Below are 18,846 nucleotides of genomic sequence, written 5' to 3' on the forward strand. Positions count from 1 at the left end.
GATTTAAAGCCAAAATTGTAGCTTGTTGTTTTATGGCTGAAGAGCAGTGTCAATCAGCTAAGCAACTGTAGTAACTCTAAAAACAGTATGAAGACATGGTGATATTGCAGACTAATTGCATCACTTCTATACATCTGAAGGTTCTAGAGCACACCTGTCTATTCAATCCTGAACACAGGGGACACCAAAACAATCAACAGAAACTATGTGACATGAAGACACCTCTTAATAGCTGCAAAGAAAAGCCACTCAATGTTAAGAATTATTAACCATAAAATATAAATTACACTTGAAATGGCAGGGGAGAAAAGTATATAGAGTTAGACAGCAGCCATCACAGCAGCCTGGTTTAAAAACAGGCTACCACTCCTTGGGGTAGAAATGAAAACCTGTTTAAGTGAAACAGATACAAAAGTCTGAGATCTCAATACTTCTAAAGCTAAGTAGACAAACAAAGCCCTTATGAGGTTGCTCTAATCTAGAACCTTTTGATACTTGCCCATAAATAACAGCTATTCCTGTAGCAAAAATGCAACTTTTTCTGACCACAGCTGCTTGTAACTAGCATCTCCAGCAAGAGGTTTCCAGGAAGCTTTCCTCAATACTGCAAGTCCTACAGCCTTTACTATAACCAGTTCAATTGGATCTTTTGCACTATTTTGATGAGATGCAGCACTTCCTCTTGATTCTTGCTTTTCTGGACATTACCTGAGACAGAGACAAAGGGGTACACTTGAAGGCAAGTCAAAAGTCTCACATTAAACAAGCCTCAGAGTACACATTCAAATCCAACACAGCAAAGCAGCCACACCACTGACTCAACTGTAAAATTCACCCCTTGCTGGCTAGAGGGAAGAGTCTCTTATCATGACAGACCAGTCCACTCAGCCAGTACATTACAGCCCTGCTGTATTTTTCAGTTTAGACACTGTGCCCAGTGTAATTTGCAAATTAAAAGCTACCTTCATTCCCTCCATCTCCCTTGCAGAGATCGGGGCAGACACATTACCTTTCCCTAGTTATTCCAGAAGACCCCATCACTCTGCTACTTGTCTGCTACACCATCTCCCACAGCACGCTCCTGGAAAAGCTGGCAGCCCATGGCTTGGACAGGGCACCCTTTACTGGGGTCAGAGCTGGCTGGATGGCTGGGCCCAGCGAGTGGTGGTGAATGGTGCTGCACCCAGCTGCTGGATGGTGCCTGGTGGCATCCCCCATGAGCAGCTTTGGGCACAGCCCTGTTTGGTATCTTTACTGATGAGAATTGAGTCTGCCATTAGGAAATTCACAGACAACACCAAGCTGGGGGTGTGTGTTGATCTGCTGGAGGGTAGGAGGGCTCTGCAGAAGCCCCAGACAGGCTGGATCCATGGAATGAATCCAATGATTCGAGGTTCAGCAAGACCAAGTGCCGTGTCCTGTACTTTGGCCACAACAATCCCAGGTGGCACTGCAGGCTGGGGACAGGGTGGCTGGACAGCGCCCAGGCAGGAGGGGACCTGGGGGTGCTGATTAACAGCAGCTGAGCAGCAGCCAGCAGCGTGCCCAGGTGGCCACGGCACCCTGGCCTGTGTCAGGAACAGTGTGGCCAGCAGGACCAGGGCAGTGACTGTCCCTGGTACTCTGCATGTGAGGCTGCACCTCGAGTGCCGTGCCCAGGGCTGGACTCCTCATTTCAGGAGGGATGTTGAGATGCTGGAGCGAGTCCAGAGAAGGGCAGTGAGGCTGGTGAAGGGTGAGGAACACCAGCCCAGGGAGGAGCAGCTGCAGGAGCTGGGGATGTTCAGCCTGGAGAAAAGGCTCAGGGGAGACCCAGCCACTCTCTGCATCCCCTGAAAGGAGGCTGTGGCCAGGTGGGGGTCGGTCTCTTCTCCCAGACAGGAGCTACAGGACAAGAGCACACAGACTCAAGCTGCACCAGCTGAGGTTCAGGTTGGACATTAAGAAGAAATTGCTCACAGAAAGGGTCACTGGGCATTGGAATGGGCTGCCCAGGGAGGTGGTGGAGTCACAGTCTCTGGAGGTGTTTAAGAAACAACTGGATGTGGCACTTTGTGCCATGGTCTAGCTGACAAGGTGGCTTAAGGTCATAGGTTGGACTGGACCTCAAAGGTCTTTTCCAACCAAGTTGATTCCAACCTAGTTGTGATCATATATTAGGAAGAACTTCACTCCTCATTCTCTGCTAAACTGGCAACACTATTGCTTTTGTATGCATACAGTGTTTTGGGCAAGGAGAGAATCATATTTATCCTCGAAGAAATTGACAAATTCCTGCAATATTGACTACAATGACTAATAACTTCTTTCCAAGCATTTGTTATCATAGAGTCAGGTTCCACCAATGTCCCGTCTCGGCTGTTCTAATGGCCTGGTAAGGCTCTGGATGGCCTTGAGGCAGCCCGCGCTCCAAAGGACGAAAGGAGTCCTCAGGTTTTTCAATTCTTCAGTGTTGTTTATTAATTCTTATCTACAATATTTTCTCCCGGCCCGACAGAGATCCACACAGCAAGCCAGTCATGAGCACACTCTGACTCCCTCGGGGCGGCCGCTTATTTTTATACCAAAAACTACGTGTAAGATATTTACCTTTTCTCCCCAATACCTTTCACCCTTATTGACAAGTGCACATTCAGTAAGAACCGATCTCAAAGCGCCACCATCACCACCGAAGATGGATGACAAGAAGAAGAAGGACAGGACACGCCCTAACTCCTCCATCTTGTCTCCTAGAACCTCCCTGTACCAAGATTCCAAAACCTGTGTTTTCACTCTATAATTAACCTATTCCTTCACCATTTATCCCCATGTGATCCTCCCATCCTCATACAGGTGTTGCGTCCTGTGCAGGATCAAAGTCCAGCCACCAAACACTTCTGGCAACGTTCCAGGACTTCCGAGCCCCCCCAAGGGTTGTCTCGGTGACTTGGCACATCAGGAATGATGTGCTGAGTTCCCACACACCAATTGATAAAATTCAAACCACTGCACTGTCTAGAACTTGAAGTCCTACATGCAGAAAGCAAGAAGACTGCAGAACCCCCCACCACCTCACTGTGCTTAAACTGGATGTACTATCTGCATCTCAACCTAAGACTTTAAGAAAGATTCTCATATGCCACTTCTAAAGCCAGAGCGTTACTAAAACTGGACTTCACCCTGACACACCTACAGGTTGGGCAGAGAGATGACTGAGAGCAGCTCTGTGGAAATGGAACTGGGGCGATGTTTGATGAAAAACTCAGAATGAGTTGTCAGCACGAGATCACAGCCCAGAAGGCAAACCATACCCTGTGTCAAAAGGAGTGTGGTCAGCAGGTCAAGGGAGGAGATTCTCCCCCTCTCCTCTGCTCTTGTGAGACCCCACCTGGAGTGGCGTGTACAGTTTTGATGCTCTCAAGGTAAGGGCATGGAAGTGTTGGAGCAAGCCCAGAGGAGAACCACAGAGTTGGTAAGAGGTCTGGAGCACGTCCCTGGCAGACCAGGCTGCAAGAATCAGGGCTGTTAAGCCCAGAGAAGGAAAGGCTGCATGGAGGCCCTACAGCAACCTGCCAGTACCTGAAGTGGGCTTACTGGGAAGCTGGAAAAGGACTTTGTGTCAGGAACTGTAGTGCTAGAAATAGGAGTAATGGTACAAATAGAAAGATGGGCAATTTAGACTATATGTTTAAAGAAATTTTTTTACTGTGAGTGCAGTGAGACACCGGAACAGGCTACCCAGGGAGGTTGTGGATGACCCAGCCCTGACTGTGTTCAAAGCCAGTTCTAGTAAGGCTTTGACCAACCTGATCTAGCAGGAGGTGTCACTGCCCATGGCACGGGTTTGGCTGGGATTAGATAATCTTTAAGGTCCTTTCCAACCCTTAATACTCTATGATTATACGAAAAATAATTGGGATTAAGGAGATAAATACCTTAACAGAGTCATAATATTCTCAGTCAATCAAGAGTCATCAGAAGTGCCAGAAGCATTTCACAATATACACTCTGAGGCTGACAAAAGCCAAAGTATATGGAAACCCTTGATTTACATATTTGGCTTTACAGGAACAATTCCATGTATTCTGCAATTCAGCAAAGTTAAAACATTCCAGAGAGAGAAATTTATAGTGCACTCATTGGTCTGGGTGTATGGAGAGTCATCTTAGGTAACCTCACAAGGAGGAGAAAAAGCACACATGTACACATCATGTGTCTCAATGGATGCTGATAGTACTAAAGGAACCAACCATCATCAGCCTTTCTTGGAGAAAGAAATGAAAGCAGGGCCCAGACTGGATTTCTGTAAACACCAGCACCTTGTTAAGGTCTCTACAGAGCAAGACCTGAATTTGGAGACTGCTTTTATAAATCTAGAAGCACCAATAACCAACCAATGCTTCTTATTTAATAAAAGCCACAAGGCAGATGGATTTGATTGTCAAAAATCCAGGTTCTGTAACATGAGTAGACCAAGGAGACAGGAGGACATAAAAAGAGAAAGAGGGGCAATTTACCTGGATTTAAAAAATTCCTATCTCCATCACTGTTCTATCTTAGGATCAGAAGATTGTTTTTTACCCTGAGTTTCCCAATGCCCATTTTGATCTAGGTCACAGAACTTCTTCAAAAGAGAAACTTATGCAATTGCGTGGAGTAATATGGGTCTCACGAATCACAGCTACAAAAAGATAAGTACAGAAGTGCATTGATAAACAGTTAGTGATGTCACTCCTAGTTAAGTGACACTCCTCAGCTTTACAGCCTACTATGAGTTCATCAGCAGAACAGCTGAAGCCATTTTTGTTTTAAAAAGTGAGGATTCTGACTTAAGTTTAAAACCCAAGTAATATTTGCAGCTAAGCTGCAATGAAGCAGTCCAATCAGTTGACTTAGGCTGTCAATTGTTTAAATTCTGCATAAGCACCCTTCAAGTAATAACAGAATTCAAAGAATGTTATCAAATACATTATCAGCAGAGAAAAATGACAAGGCAAAATGAACAGGAGAAAAAAGCACCACAAAAATTCTCCCATATTTAAGTCATTTAACTTGGCAATATAAAATAAAATTAGATAATTACAGAAAAAAAATCAAAAGGGCCCAAACTCTTACAAGAAATGAAAGAACAACATCTTTCAAATGTTGTCATGAGAGCTTGTCCTGAAAAGACAAAGTACTGGTTAAAATATGTGCAGGTAAGAAACTATTGAGATACAAAGCCCTTGGAGGATCTCCCAAAAGGGAGAAATTACATATCAGCTCTTAAAGCAAACACTGCAGTCATATCTCTGTTTAGTTGATGATAAATGATGTCACTGAAGAGGATATGGCTCTGATGCCAAGGTTTCTTAACAGAAAGTTACTTTTAAGTCCTATTTGGTCTTTTATTTGAATCTCCACAGTTTGCCTGCCTTCAGCTTTCAGTGGTGCTTTTATTTATATATTGTGTTTTGGAAAAAAAAAAAATCCACAACACACGCAAGATGCCGTAACAAAAATCTTAAAAACAAACTTGAAGGAAAAGTATTCTTAATAGGACTACTATAATGCAAGCTTCTCTATGCCAGAGCTTTCTTGGTTTTATGTTTTCATCCAGCATATGCACCTAACACAGCAGGTGTCTTAGCCTAAAAAAGGATGCCAAACCATAACTGCAGCAACAGCTTTTGAAGCCTGACATCTTAATAATCACAAGTAGGCTTTCCTAGCTCTTGCAAAGTCTTTGTAATTCAAACTGAAGCTGTTATCTTCCCTTGGAAACTGCTCCATACACATCCAGAAAAACTCTTGTTTCCCTGTTCCTCGTGCCATAGAACCTACTAACGATTAGGCTCCAGAAAGTTACAGCGATTCTCACAAAATTAGGCTTCTTGCAGAAAAAATTCTAATAGTGCTCATCTCCAGCAGTCACATCTTAACAGCTACTTGAGCTTAAAAATGCTATTTAATATAATACAATTGACATGTTTTTTACTATTACAGAGTACAGCAACCTCCTCAATATTAGAGTACAGCAACCTCCTCAATTGCTGAGAAAACAACTGAGAAAGAGCTCTCCCACCCCCAGATCCCACCAGAGTAAGCAATAAAACACTTTATAATATATAATTCACATCAAGTTGCTCCCCATTTTCCTTAAAACTGGTAGCTTTTGAATCACCAGTGCTGTATTTACCTAGAGCTATAGATAAGACTGGTTTCTACAGTAACTTCGTGAGCTTTCTTAGGAGTCACATTTGACAGATCCGGCCGCAGTCCACCTTCAATACTGAATAAGTCTATTAGAAGTGCTAAGCACAAGAGACACCAGACCTGTTAAGTTACTCCTCTGCAGGGATGCAGGAAAGCTGTTTCTCTTCCCGAGTGCACAAATACCTGATAAGCACTGTGACATACAGCATTAGCATTCACTATCGCTATTAAACACGTACACACACAGGCCCAGAGAGCCAAGCAAGCAGGTGCTAGCAGGCCAGGCTGTCTGCAAGGAAGCAGACAACGAGTGACCAAAAGCCACGTCCAGGGAGGTTCATGAACAAAAACCCACTGACAGTGCCAGTGCTAGCACAACTCGCCCCCTCTGCTCTGTTACACTCAGAAACCAAGAAACTGACATTACACAAAAATTCTTCTTTCAGAGGTAAGCACTAAACTTATTTTCTACTGAGGAGATCAAGTGCAGGCTCCTCAAAAACACAGGACTTAATTCAATTTGCTACAGTAGCTGAATAAAAGGTGGTGGGAAATTGTGAAGTTTGGCAAGCTTTCTGGAGACATTGTTTTATATGAGTGGATAAAAATGAGATTATTACTTATGAGGAGTGCACATTTGGCCTGCAGACACAACGTTTGCACCTCAATTTTCAGTCTTCATTTTGGATAAAACCTAAGGTAATTCATTTTGCCCAAAGTTTCAGAAGGTTCAAGCACCATGTTTAAAAACATCTCCAAGAAAGAGACTAGAAAAACAAGTAAAAGAGCATTGACTTTTCATAAAAATACAGATAAAAATAAAAAAATAACTTAATGCTGCAACAACAATAAGCAGGGTTACTTACATTTTCTAGAATACAGGACAAGTAGCTATAATTCACATTGATTGAGGAAATAACACAAGTAGTTTCAGATTGTTTCATCTCTGGGGTGGGGAGATACAATTTTAGAAAATAATTTTATCAAAATAAATCTATTCACTTAAGCTTACTTATTCAAGCATAATTGCATCTATTTGCAAACACACTGTAAGCAACAACACTTTTGTTAAAACTTGGGACAACATGCTTTGCAGCCTTAAAATAACAACTTTTCCACTTCAGTAAGAAAAGTGTAGGTTTTCAGTCAAGAGCACTAAAGCAAATTTTAGGACATTTGTAAACTGAAAGTTTCAAAGCCTGAGATGGTATTCCAGTTTCCAAAGGGGCCCACAAGGATCCCAGCTTTGGCAGAGGAATGCAGCTCCTCAGTGCAAGCTTCATCCAAGTGAACTGCTCCAGAAGGCAGCACTGACCACACACATACAGGGTACATGCCTGTCAGATTGTTCACCTTGGTTACCAGATGAAGATATTATTTTGCCCAATATAAATACTTGCTTCAAGTGTGAATTTTAAAAAAAACTAGTAAGGTAAGTTCATCCTATAAGATTGGAGATTTGTTAGAATTACTAACAAACAGGTTTCCTGTTAACGTTCACCTCAGTCCTTCAGTGAAAGAACAAAAAAAAGAAAACCCTATCAGATCCACAACACAAAGCTAACACTTGCAAGTAATTCTCTGATGTACAAGAAACCTCAAATACTCAAGAAGTGATCAATATAGATGATTCCCATTACTCTTCTTGCTTCACAATCAGGGCAGTAAAACAAATTCCAAAACTAAATAATCACCCCAGAACTAAAACTTGTCTAATAATCACCACTGGCTGGCTAACTGATCACACCAAAGCAAGGTGTCAGTCCCAACTCAAGGCCCTGAACTACAATCATAACATGAGAAAATCAATCAAAGCATATTTCAGACTGAACTAAAAATAATTAAAAAAAAATCAGTGAGAGACATGGCCCTTTTGAATGTTTTAGGGCTACAACCATTTCTAACAATAGCTTACAGATAATTTAGTATCAGAATCAATGGTCATGTGCCAGTTATAGACCAAATTTAAGCATTCAGAAACTACAGTAGTATAGGAACTATTTATTTGCGATCTTGAAGATAAACCTAGGCCCAAATGTGTAGGCCCAAAATGCGGCTACATTTGATTCTCAGAGGGTTCACCCTCTTCTTAAAGCCAACTCCACCCTTCTCTCTGTTTAACAGACCTTTAGAAGCCATTAGCCTGACAAATATATTGTTAATGGGGTAAGTGCTAACACCACTCAGGCATAAATGGGAAACAGTCTCGTTCAAGGACTTCATCATATTGCTCTAATTTTGGTTTTGTTAATGAGCCAGCAAAGATTCGGTTTCCAGGATAAGCACAGTGGCTGATTCAGTGCTCAATAACTGAAACAAGACCTGGGTACCAGGTCTTGACAAAACAATACATTGGAAAAAAAAATTTCAACAATGCTTCCCCCCACCAAGTACTGCGATCATCTTTTGCCTTTTTGTATTCTGTCTCACAGACTTGAAGTGACTGGAAACAGCTGAGGAATGCTGCTACTCTTACGCCGTACGCCGTGCTTTCCATGGACTGTCATTTCAGGAATGCATATAGGAAAGTAAAGGAGCTCGGAATGTCTCCACCCAGGCAGCAGCATCAGAGGCTGACCAGCTTAGGGACGGCTCCCCTGCCTTACAGCTGCATTCCAGTTTGCATTTTACACTTGTCAAGATCAATGAAGAAAAATATACTCTTGGGCATTGACAAAGCACTTGTTAGGCAAATGCCCTCACATGCTGCATATCTCACCTGGTATGATCTATATTTACACTACTATACAGCAGTATTTAATATAATTTACAGATTCTTGGCTTCAAGAATCCCAGAAAGGTGATGTACTCATGCCACAGTTTCAAAACTACCTCCACACTGCGTTCAGAGCATATTAATTGATCTAAGTCTAACCCATCTGGACGTATCCTTGGATAAAATACCAGTATGTGCTAGGACAGGCCATGTTCCTCAATTCCACATGCTGTGAGTGCAGCCTCAGGAAACACAATTACACTGACAGAGAACCAATTTGCTGGGCTCTCAGTTTTTGAGAGGATTGCACTAAGTGTCTTACTAGCCTAAGTAATAACTTTGAGAAAGGGAGCAACTGAGAGCATGAGCAAAGGGATAAACAAGTAAAGAACTGCACAAGAGCCTGTCAAACCATCTGTTCCAACTACAACACAGCACATATTGTTAAGCCTGGAATACAGATCCCTCCAGAGGGGTAAATCTACTAGTGATTTATACTGACTGCTTCTGTCTCCTAGCCTCAGATATAGCTAACAACTGAAATTCAATAATTTAGTAAAACAGCATTCTTGCTACTACAATGTCAAAATCATAAAGGCCTTAAATCAAGTGTGTTCATATCCATTTTATTCATACATATAAAAGCACACCTCATCTACTTTTACAAGGTGCTTTTTGATGACCTATCATGAGAAAGTGTTCTAATAATACCAAAAATATATTAGAACACACAGAAAACCACAGACAAAGCTGTACTGTAAAAGCAGCATTAATGCTACAGTGAAATTCATATTTAGAGACCAAATTGTCCCTGAATATTAGCTTCAGTAAATACTAAACTCCTACCTGAAGAATTCATCCTTACATTGGAATGCAGAACTCTTCCTCCATGACTAGCAAGTTTAAGCAACCTGTCAGTTACACTAACATGAAAACTAGCTTTAAATACTTTAAGTAATTTCTATATGCTAGAATTCACTTGGGTTATTCTGTTTGTGCACAAGAAATATCCATAGCAATGAAAATACATAGAAATCCCAGGTTCATATTTGACAGAAACAATAAACCTAAAAAGGTAAAGAGATTGTTACTCATTTCTTTCATAAAACACCAAGGAGAACACAATTTTTTGAATACAGTATTTAAATATCCACTATTACACTCACAGTATGTTATGGAAAAATCACACCTTTTTTCCTCTCTTCTTGCCTCCCTTTCAAAGAGTAAAAAAAAAAAAATTTAAAATCTTGGATGACAACATCAGTAGGAAGTTAACAAGTACTTACTGTACCATCTGAACCTAGCTACTGTAACTACAGAAAGATCTGTGGCCCACACAAGAACCAATCACAAAAGAGAATTTAAACAAATATGCCTCTGTAGTCTGATCACTGAGTGAAGTCAACATTACATTTATTTCTGGACTCATTTTCTCTGTTTATCTTAAAACATAGATTAAAAAAAAAAGCCACTATAAAAGAGTAATAAAACAAGCTGAACAAATTACCCCAAAATTCTCAGCGGTAGACCATCCACCATGAGAGCATTAGGAGGTTTGGTGATTAGCAGCTTGGTTCCTATCCAAACAGTGAGACTTGAACATCAGTTTTGTAACTGAGCACCAACCTTTCAGTACGAAATGAAGTCCTCCTACTCAACAGTTTTGAAAAGTTAACAAGTTTACCATATACACCAGTATTTTCATTCTCTGAAACAGTAATGGCAGAAGTCATAGCCAGGAGGTTACTAGGACAGCTTTGAGCTATTTCCATACCTCCCTTACCCTTGGATTTTGGGTGCTGCTGCTATGATGCAAACACTCTAGATATTTAGGACTGGCAACCTGGTCTTTGCTCTTAGAGCTTGATGTGCTGCAGCCCCAGCTCAAACACATGACCTGGGCTACCACTCATCACAAGGAACACAGGGCAGCCCTAACACCCTCTATCAAATTCTAAGGCAAAGGGACCAGTGCTGGGAGATTTTATGTTCCTTTTGCATCACTGGCTGCAGTTTGAAAGGGTGCTGTAACAAGAACACAGCTGGTGCCAAAGGTATCCACACTTGTTACCATATCAGGTACTGAGAATATGCCACCCAAAGCCCTGACAGAATTTTTCACATAAACGGTTGCAAAAACCTCTGCAAAGGAAGGTACTTCTTATCTAGGAAATAAATCTCATAGAACCCACGGGCAATGACAGCAATAACTGTCCTTACTCAGAAAGGGTAAGCAAACATTCTGTGAAACACACAATCTTAATTAGTATTCAGGGATAAACACAGCATAGTCCTACAACAGTGGCAGCAAATCAAAATTTCTATTTATTACCACATACTGCTCTATCTGCAAACTAGTATGTAACTATAATGTTGGTAAAACAGTCTCACCTTCACATTCAAATGAGCACCTAAAGAATTGCAAAAAGCCACAATTTGAAACAGAGAGATAGCCTTTGAGGAACTTTGTTTGATTAAAGTGTAGTTGTCACAGACAAAAAAAAGACAACAGGAGCTGGGCCCTTCACCAACAACATCCCCTGGGGTTACACAATGATCCCCAGGCACAAAGAGCCAGGACAATTCCCCTTATCTTACCTCAAAAGCAGCGCCCTCCCCAGAACAGGTAAGAGCAGCACAGCAGGACATGCTCTTTCCATGCTGTGTGGTGGAATTGGGCTACAGCACTCACCTTCCTCACCCAGAGAGAACGAGGCCAAAAACAAGGTTGCCATCCCCTAGTCTGAGCAGCCTCAGAGAAAAAGGGCAGCCAAAAAGCAGGCTGCACAAACTGTGACACCTAACCACAGCCTAATCTCAGCCAGTGCTGAGGTGTGTGCAGGTACTGCACACTGCACATCTGATATTCCCAGGGGAGCAACGTGCACAGGAAATGCAGCCTTCCAGGAAACCGGCCACATCGTGCTCCCTCCCCACTGCATGCAGCCTTTCTGTAGTGCTGTCCAGAAAGGGTGGGCTTCACTCTCCTGTACAAAGCTCTATGGAACTTCTAGACAAACTACTTTCAGCCATTTAAGCAATAAATTCCAGTCAGAGCTAGTGAACTAAATTCTCTTCCATGAAAGCCAAGGAAAGCAGAAGAGAGTCCAAACTCTGAGGAATGACAGGCGTTAAGCTTTCGGGACGAGAGAACTGAATCCCACTCTGAAAAAGTATGTCTGCCTAAGACGAGATCAGGTTTTATTGAAAAGATTATATAGCCTCTTCTCAAGATTATTTTGGAATATGTCACTTCTATCCCCCCACTCTGGAGACACAAATAATTTGCAAGGTCACAGCTCACCTTTGAGCTTCGTTCTTTTCTCAAGTTCCCCTTACATTCCATTGTTAAGGCAGATTAAAAAGCTGCACTTCAAATTAGAGTTCATTCTGCATAACAGCTGTCTGAGACTGCAACATTCAAAACTCCCACCTCCACTGGAGTAATGGCATTGACATCTGATTGTAAATTTAAAGTTCTCATCTAGAAGTTTTCTGGTCTTACAGATACACACACACAATATGTATATAATGCATATCATGCAGCACAACATAGTATCCTGCTGCAATATCCTACACTGCACATATATCTCAGATAGGAAAACAGTACATAACACTTTTGTCCTTTGTGCTGAAGGCCTAGCCTGAGGACTTGTGTAGAAAAAGTTCTTAAAACAAGCTTTGAACTCAAAATTCCATAGAGGAATAATAACCATAACCTAATGACAGTTTTTCCTCTTCTGTAAGATACCAAAGAATTTAATTCATCTGTCCTCAGATATGATGCACCCAAGTTCACTCACTCGTGCACGTGCAGATATAAAACAAAATCTGCTCACTGGCACTGTCAAGGGCTGCAGCAAGTACCTATATATATCCTCCCTGCTTTCCTCCCCTCAGCTACCAGGTCAAGTAATTGTTTTCCTTCCCGTACGCATGAACAGAAACAATTCTACAGGCAGCTCTCTGATGGGGATGGCACTCTACCCCACTCAGAGAAAAAGCTTAGCTAATGGCCTCAGCAACAAAGCTTGATCCTCCATTAGAGACCAGATCTGAAGTTCACCAGAATTTCAGAATTGATGGTACTTCCCCTCAGCATTTCCAACTACCTGTGCTGCGAAAAATAAAAGCTGAAGTCTCTCCCTATAACTGCCATATGTAACAGAAAAAAAGGCTAAATATTACATTAAATATTTAATTCTATTGCTATTTCAGACATAAGCATTTGGTCAGTAACTGAAAAAACTGATGGAGGACAAAAAAGATACAACCCAAAAACCTACAGTAATTTTACCTTGGCTGAGATAAATTTATTTCTCTGAAGAGCAGTGTCTTCTACATGGGATCTGACAGACAACACAGAACAAACCCCAACAAACCAAAGAAGCACACAGCAACAGCACTCCATGGCAATCTCAAACACAATAATATGGACTTGAACACAACTACCATCAGTCAGTCAAAAGTGTCAGGAAGAATGACAAGTTTTGAAGAGCTTCCTTTGAGAACAGATACAGCTTTTTCATGCTGCAGCCAAAATTGATGAAATTAATTCATGCTACAGACTGCATCATGTGTGATTTGCACCTTTTATATGGCATATTAGAAGAAAATATGAGTTTGTGTTAATAATGAAGTGAAACCCTTCAGAGTCGTCACAGGCATGGATCTGCTTTATGGCTTTTTTAATAGCAACAGGTAACCTCCACTTACTGTACCGCCTCAAGAGGATTATAACTTCCCAACTGATCTTATTTACTTCCAGTATCATAAAATCAGAAAAGGTCATTTGGTATCACTAAAGGAGGGGAGGGGGAAGGAGGAGTGTGAGCAAGAATTTTAGCAGTGATGTAAATCTTTACCTCTGTTCTTTTAGACTTTGCCCTTCCAAACTGAAAGCTGACTACAATGTACAAAAAGGGGGAGAATATGCTCAGAATTACCCTGATGAGAGCTTTCTGGTGTACAGTATCAGAGACATTTTGAAAATGCCTTCTGGACATCAGAAGGCAAGAACGCCACCTCTCATTCTAACAATAGAGTTCAACTAAGCGTCATCCTCCCCTACCAATGGCTGGAGCGCAGCACTTGCAGAGCCAAGGATCTAACCAGTTAAGGTATGGCTCCTCACACCGAGCTCCCTGGCAGCGTGACCCGACCATAACTTCATTAGAGGGGGATGAATACAGAAAAGCTTGCAGCGAAGTGACAGGCTAGCCTGCAGTCAGGTAACCGTGCTGCAGTAACACGCTGACAAGCTCAACCACAACACACACTCATTCTTCCAGCTCGGTTCACAACTGAAAGTAAACCAACACCCTATACAGGGGAGCAAGTGACAACTCAGACACAGCAAACAGAGCTAAGAGTCATAAAATTTTATACCCCATGCTCAAAAGGGGATTCTATCCAGCTCTGCAAGGCAGTTTATGAATTTCTAAAGCCTCACATCCTTAAAAAACCTATACAGGATGAAGAAAACAAATTCACCACCTCATTTTTTTAATGTAAGAAACCACCTCACATAACCATTTTGGGAAGATTTCTACTTGATTAACCTACAACACAAAACCATTAAGATATTTTTTTAAACTACTGAACAACTTCTAAACTTAAGAACAAGAAGTTAGCCTGTCAGAGATATTTTTTTGTTTTCCAGATATTCAGTGAATCCAATATTGTGTGGAAGCTTTTGGCCTTCTAGAGAAAAAACCATTCAGGCAAACCCGCATTATCTCCGGATTGCCACAGCCTTTCCTTATTTGGCTAACGTTTTGAGATTCCAATCAGACTGCTATGAAGTTCAACATGCACAAAGCATCCATTTTGAGGAAACTTCACAGCCAGTTTCCCGTCCATTCCCCCCCCGGCCCAAGTGAAAGTTACCTCCCTCGGCACCAACTCCCGTCCCACATACCCACACCAGAACAAAGCAATATGGATTGGGTTTTTCACTACTTTACAACGCACGAAAAAAAAAATAAGATCCCCGCTCCCCTTGAAGTTAAGCTTTCATACTGCGGCGGGAGCCATCGGTAACGAAAACAAGCAGCCCCTTCCTGATACGCGTTTCTATATACTGAAGAAAACACTGGTTTCCCCTAGAAACCGGAGAGAAATAGATGATCCCTCTCTCAACACGGCCGCCCGCACACAGGAGCGGGCTTTAATCGGCTAAACTACTGCGGAACCGGGAATCCGAGGGAAGCACGGAACTACTACCGGGATCCCGGGCAAGGGGCAGCGGCTGAAGCGCCCCCCGAGGGCGGCCCGCTCTCCTCACCTGCGGTCACCCTCCCACGCCGGGGGCACCTGCCTCCGGCCCCCCCAGCCCACACGGGGCAGGGCCCGCTCCCCCCAGCCCTCCGAGGGAAGCGCTGCCAAAAGGGGAAAGCGAAAGAGGGTCAGCGGCACCTCCTTCCCGCCGCAGGAGAGGCCCATCCGCCCCTTCCGACGCCCTGCCCGCGGGGAGGGGGTGCAGCCCCCCGCCCCGGGACTCGGCCCGCGGCCCCCGGCCGGTCCCAGGCTGACCCTGCCGCCACCTCCCCGCCCCGACACCCCCCAGCGGAGGGAGCGCAGCCGCCTCCGGCCCCTTCCTCCTCCACCTCCTCCTCTGGGGGGGGCACTCGGGCGGCCTCGTCCCCCCCCCTCCGCCCCAGTCCGGCTAGGGGTCCCTCGATCGGCCCAGCACCGACCTGGTGGAGAGCGGTGAGCCCGTCCACATTGGCGTAGTTGATGTCGGCGCCCCGCTCCAGCAATCGCAGCACCTCCTCGGTGTCTCCGCTGGAACAGGCGGCCAAGAAGACGGCACCGTCGTCGAACTTCACCTTGGTCTTCTTGCGCTTGACTACGGGCGGCTCCAGGTCGGTCTCGGAGCCGATCCAACGCTTCAGCTGCTCGTTCCGCTTCTGCTTGGCGTCCGCCATCTTCATACCCCGCTCGCGCCGGCCCCCTCAGCCACGGCCGCGCCGAGCGTACACTTTATACCGCCACTATCCCACAGCGCACCGCGGCCGCGCGCGCTCACCGCCCAGGGAGGGCGCGGGGCGGGCGGGGAGCGGAGAGGCGGGGCGGTGGCAGCTCATTAGCATAATCCCGCGAGATTGCCGGGGGGCGGGCAGCGGGGCGGGGCCGGGCCGGGCCGGGCCGGGCGGGCCGGGGAGTGGGAGTTGGGAGGGGGGAATGGGAGTTGTGAGGGGAGAGTGGGAGTTGGGATTTGAGAGGGGGCGTTGTGAGGGGGGAATGGGAGTTGGGAGGGGGCAGTGGGGGTGGGAGTGCAGCCCCGCCTCCTGTCCCCTTCGCCGAACGCGCTGCCCGTTCCCACCTGCGACTTCTGTCACCTGCGGCGAGGTCGGTGTTTCCGCCTGCGGTCGCCAACATGCAGCCACTTGACTGGAAAAGAGGAAATAAATGGAGCAACCTGCTTGAGGGTCCTTTGTTTTGGGAGGTTAGACAGGACCACCTCAGACCAGCTTGATGTACGAAGTCACCAACTACCATTTGCTTCTACACTTCAGGAGGCCCCAGGGAAGCTGGAGAGGGACTCCTTGTCAGGAACTGTAGTGATTGAACAAGGAGTAATGGGTACAAATTACACTAGATATTTTTGCAAAAAATTCTTTATTGTGATGAGGCACTGAAACAGGCTGCCCAGGGAGGTTGTGGATGCCCCAGCCCTGGCAGTGATCAAAGCCAGTTGGGGTAAGGCCTTGACCAGCCTGGTCTAGAGAGGTGTCACTGCCCATGGCAGGGGATTGGGATTAGATGATTTTTAAGATCCATTCCAACTCCATAATATTCCATGATTCTGTCATTCTACATGGCAATGGACAAAGCCCTGTGCTTATTGTCCGTTTCACTTACGGTTCACTTCCATGATGTCAAAACCCGGGGGGTAGCACAGCCATCCTTTCTCTTGGGAGAAAACAAATAGTTACAAACCACGCAGCATTTGAAGATACGAAGACTAAAATGTTTTTGTTCAGAGTTGCAACTTCTAGTAACCAAGCTATAACAGATAATAAAGTTTTTTCTATGCACAGCCTGTTTTCTTTAGCTAAAAGCAATATGTATTTTGCTTTAAATGGAATAATCTCTGGGGATAAAATGTGGTTTTGAATCTACTGGAAAATAAGTTTTATTTTCAACTAATTATAGGGAACAAAGTATAGTTTGAGAGGATCACCAAACCTCATACACTTCAAATTTTGCATGATTTGTGCTTTTCTAATTGCAATCTCTCAATCTCTCCGTTTTATGGTGGGCAGTCGTGCAGCCGGCTCAGGCTCTTATTTCCATTGATATTGATAAAGATGTCTGACATTTCACAAGAAGTAGTAGTTGCAAGGTACCTGCAGCAACGTGCTGTTCTTAATGTCTTTCAGAACAGATTTTCATCTGGAGATATTTGCATAATATCCATCAGACTTACTCATACAGCAGTGCATGGGATACATGCACTGACAGTTTGCAGGCGTAACGTGATTGAGAACAAAAGACAACATCTGGTAGTCAAGATGAAAGATTTGCCAGAGAAAGAATTGCAGTCTAAGTAGGTGGATGAAAGATTACCTGGCACCTAATTTATACCTTCCCGTTGGCAGCCTGTGTGATTATCCAGGGGTACATGTTACATTCCTGGGTTTGAAAATGTGGCTGGCTGCAAAGCACAGCTCAAAGCCAGTCTTTGTTTATTACTGCCACGAGTGGTTTAGCTGTGCTTTGGCATTGCACTGGTACCATCAGCATGGCATGGACAGCATGGCTGGCAGCTTGGCTGCAGCACCCGACTCATGTCTAAGGAGGGAATTTGTGCAGGTTCCAGCCTCCTGCTGTGGTCTTGTCCTTGTGGGCAAAGTCCCTGGGGACAGACTCAACCCAGAGCCATTTCCTAAGAACTTGGAAACTATAACCTGGAAAAAGGTAATGCAAGTTAAAAGCTGCATTCCCCTGCCCCAAATGTCTCAGATATTTTACAAGTCACCTCCCCATCATGCTGCTGCTCTCTCAGCTGGCTGTCTGAAAATTTGACTCTTTAAGAATCCTCATATCTGAAGAATGCTTGATTTCAGCACACAATATGTAAATAGAGTGCTTTATTAGCAACAAAGTAATTCTAGACAAATTGATAGGCACATGTTCAAAATGCACTCTCTCAGGAATTTCAATGTCATGGAGCAGGTTTCTAAGTTTTCATTAGTTCCAGTCCCCACTCCTTGATTTCCATTTTCCAGCTCAGCTTTTTCTTTCTGGTCATGGATCCTCTTTTAACTCCAACTTGCTCTTCTTGGCTTGTTAGTGAAATGCAGAGTTTCTACAGCTCAGTTTTGTTCTAAAATATCATGCAGTTAGTTTGGTTTTAAAAACCAGATCTCATACTTTCCTTTTATTCTTCTTTCCAGGAAAGTTTTTGCACTGATTCAGCTCCAGCTTTTCAGAGAACTTCAGCAAATATTTTTCCATGCACTGCAGCTATTTGTATGTTCCACATTCTTGACATTATTTTCCTTGAATTTTTAATTTTTTGGATTGCACCTCATGGTTGGGAGTTATGATATGTTTGAAGGGTTTTGCAGACACTACAGGCAAGATATAATTCATTTGTACAGTCAGCTGAAACTCACATATTCCATATACATTGAATATAAATGTCTTTTGGAGGTAGTTGTGTGCTCTGCTGGAAATTATATGTAGCACTTAAATCTAGGAAAGCATATGGTCTTCCTTAAGCAAAAAGTAGAGCTGTCATTCATGTAAACTAGTTAATCTCTGCAAGTGTTCACTCTTCAAGACAGGAATAATAATACTACTTATAATAATATTTTTAATTTCTAATTTTTTCCTATCTCAAATCTCCCATAAATGTTTGTAATTTCATTAGCAAAGGCATGTTGGGCCATATTCTTTACCCCATTGTTATGCCATTCTACCCCGTGTCTAACGTCATTCCATTT

The 18,846-nt window shown here is 43.6% G+C and overlaps 1 protein-coding gene across 6 annotated transcripts in view; it reads right to left on the reverse strand.

Annotated features, from left to right (window-relative positions):
• PPP1R12A (protein phosphatase 1 regulatory subunit 12A) overlaps positions 1-15,917 on the reverse strand; it is a 113,517-nt gene extending 97,600 nt beyond the window's left edge. For 4 of the 6 annotated variants that reach the window (XM_059471537.1, XM_059471540.1, XM_059471541.1 and 1 more), the window contains exon 1: positions 15,589-15,916. In XM_059471537.1, the coding sequence (XP_059327520.1) occupies positions 15,589-15,825 (237 nt within the window). In that variant the 5' untranslated portion in view covers positions 15,826-15,916. Of the gene's footprint in view, positions 1-15,588 lie in introns of all 6 variants that reach the window. The other 2 variants (XM_059471538.1, XM_059471536.1) reach the window with 2 other exon arrangements.
• Between the last annotated feature and the right edge of the window lie 2,929 nt (positions 15,918-18,846).

Source organism: Ammospiza nelsoni, chromosome 5, assembly GCF_027579445.1.
Source record: "Ammospiza nelsoni isolate bAmmNel1 chromosome 5, bAmmNel1.pri, whole genome shotgun sequence".
Lineage (NCBI taxonomy): Eukaryota > Metazoa > Chordata > Aves > Passeriformes > Passerellidae > Ammospiza > Ammospiza nelsoni.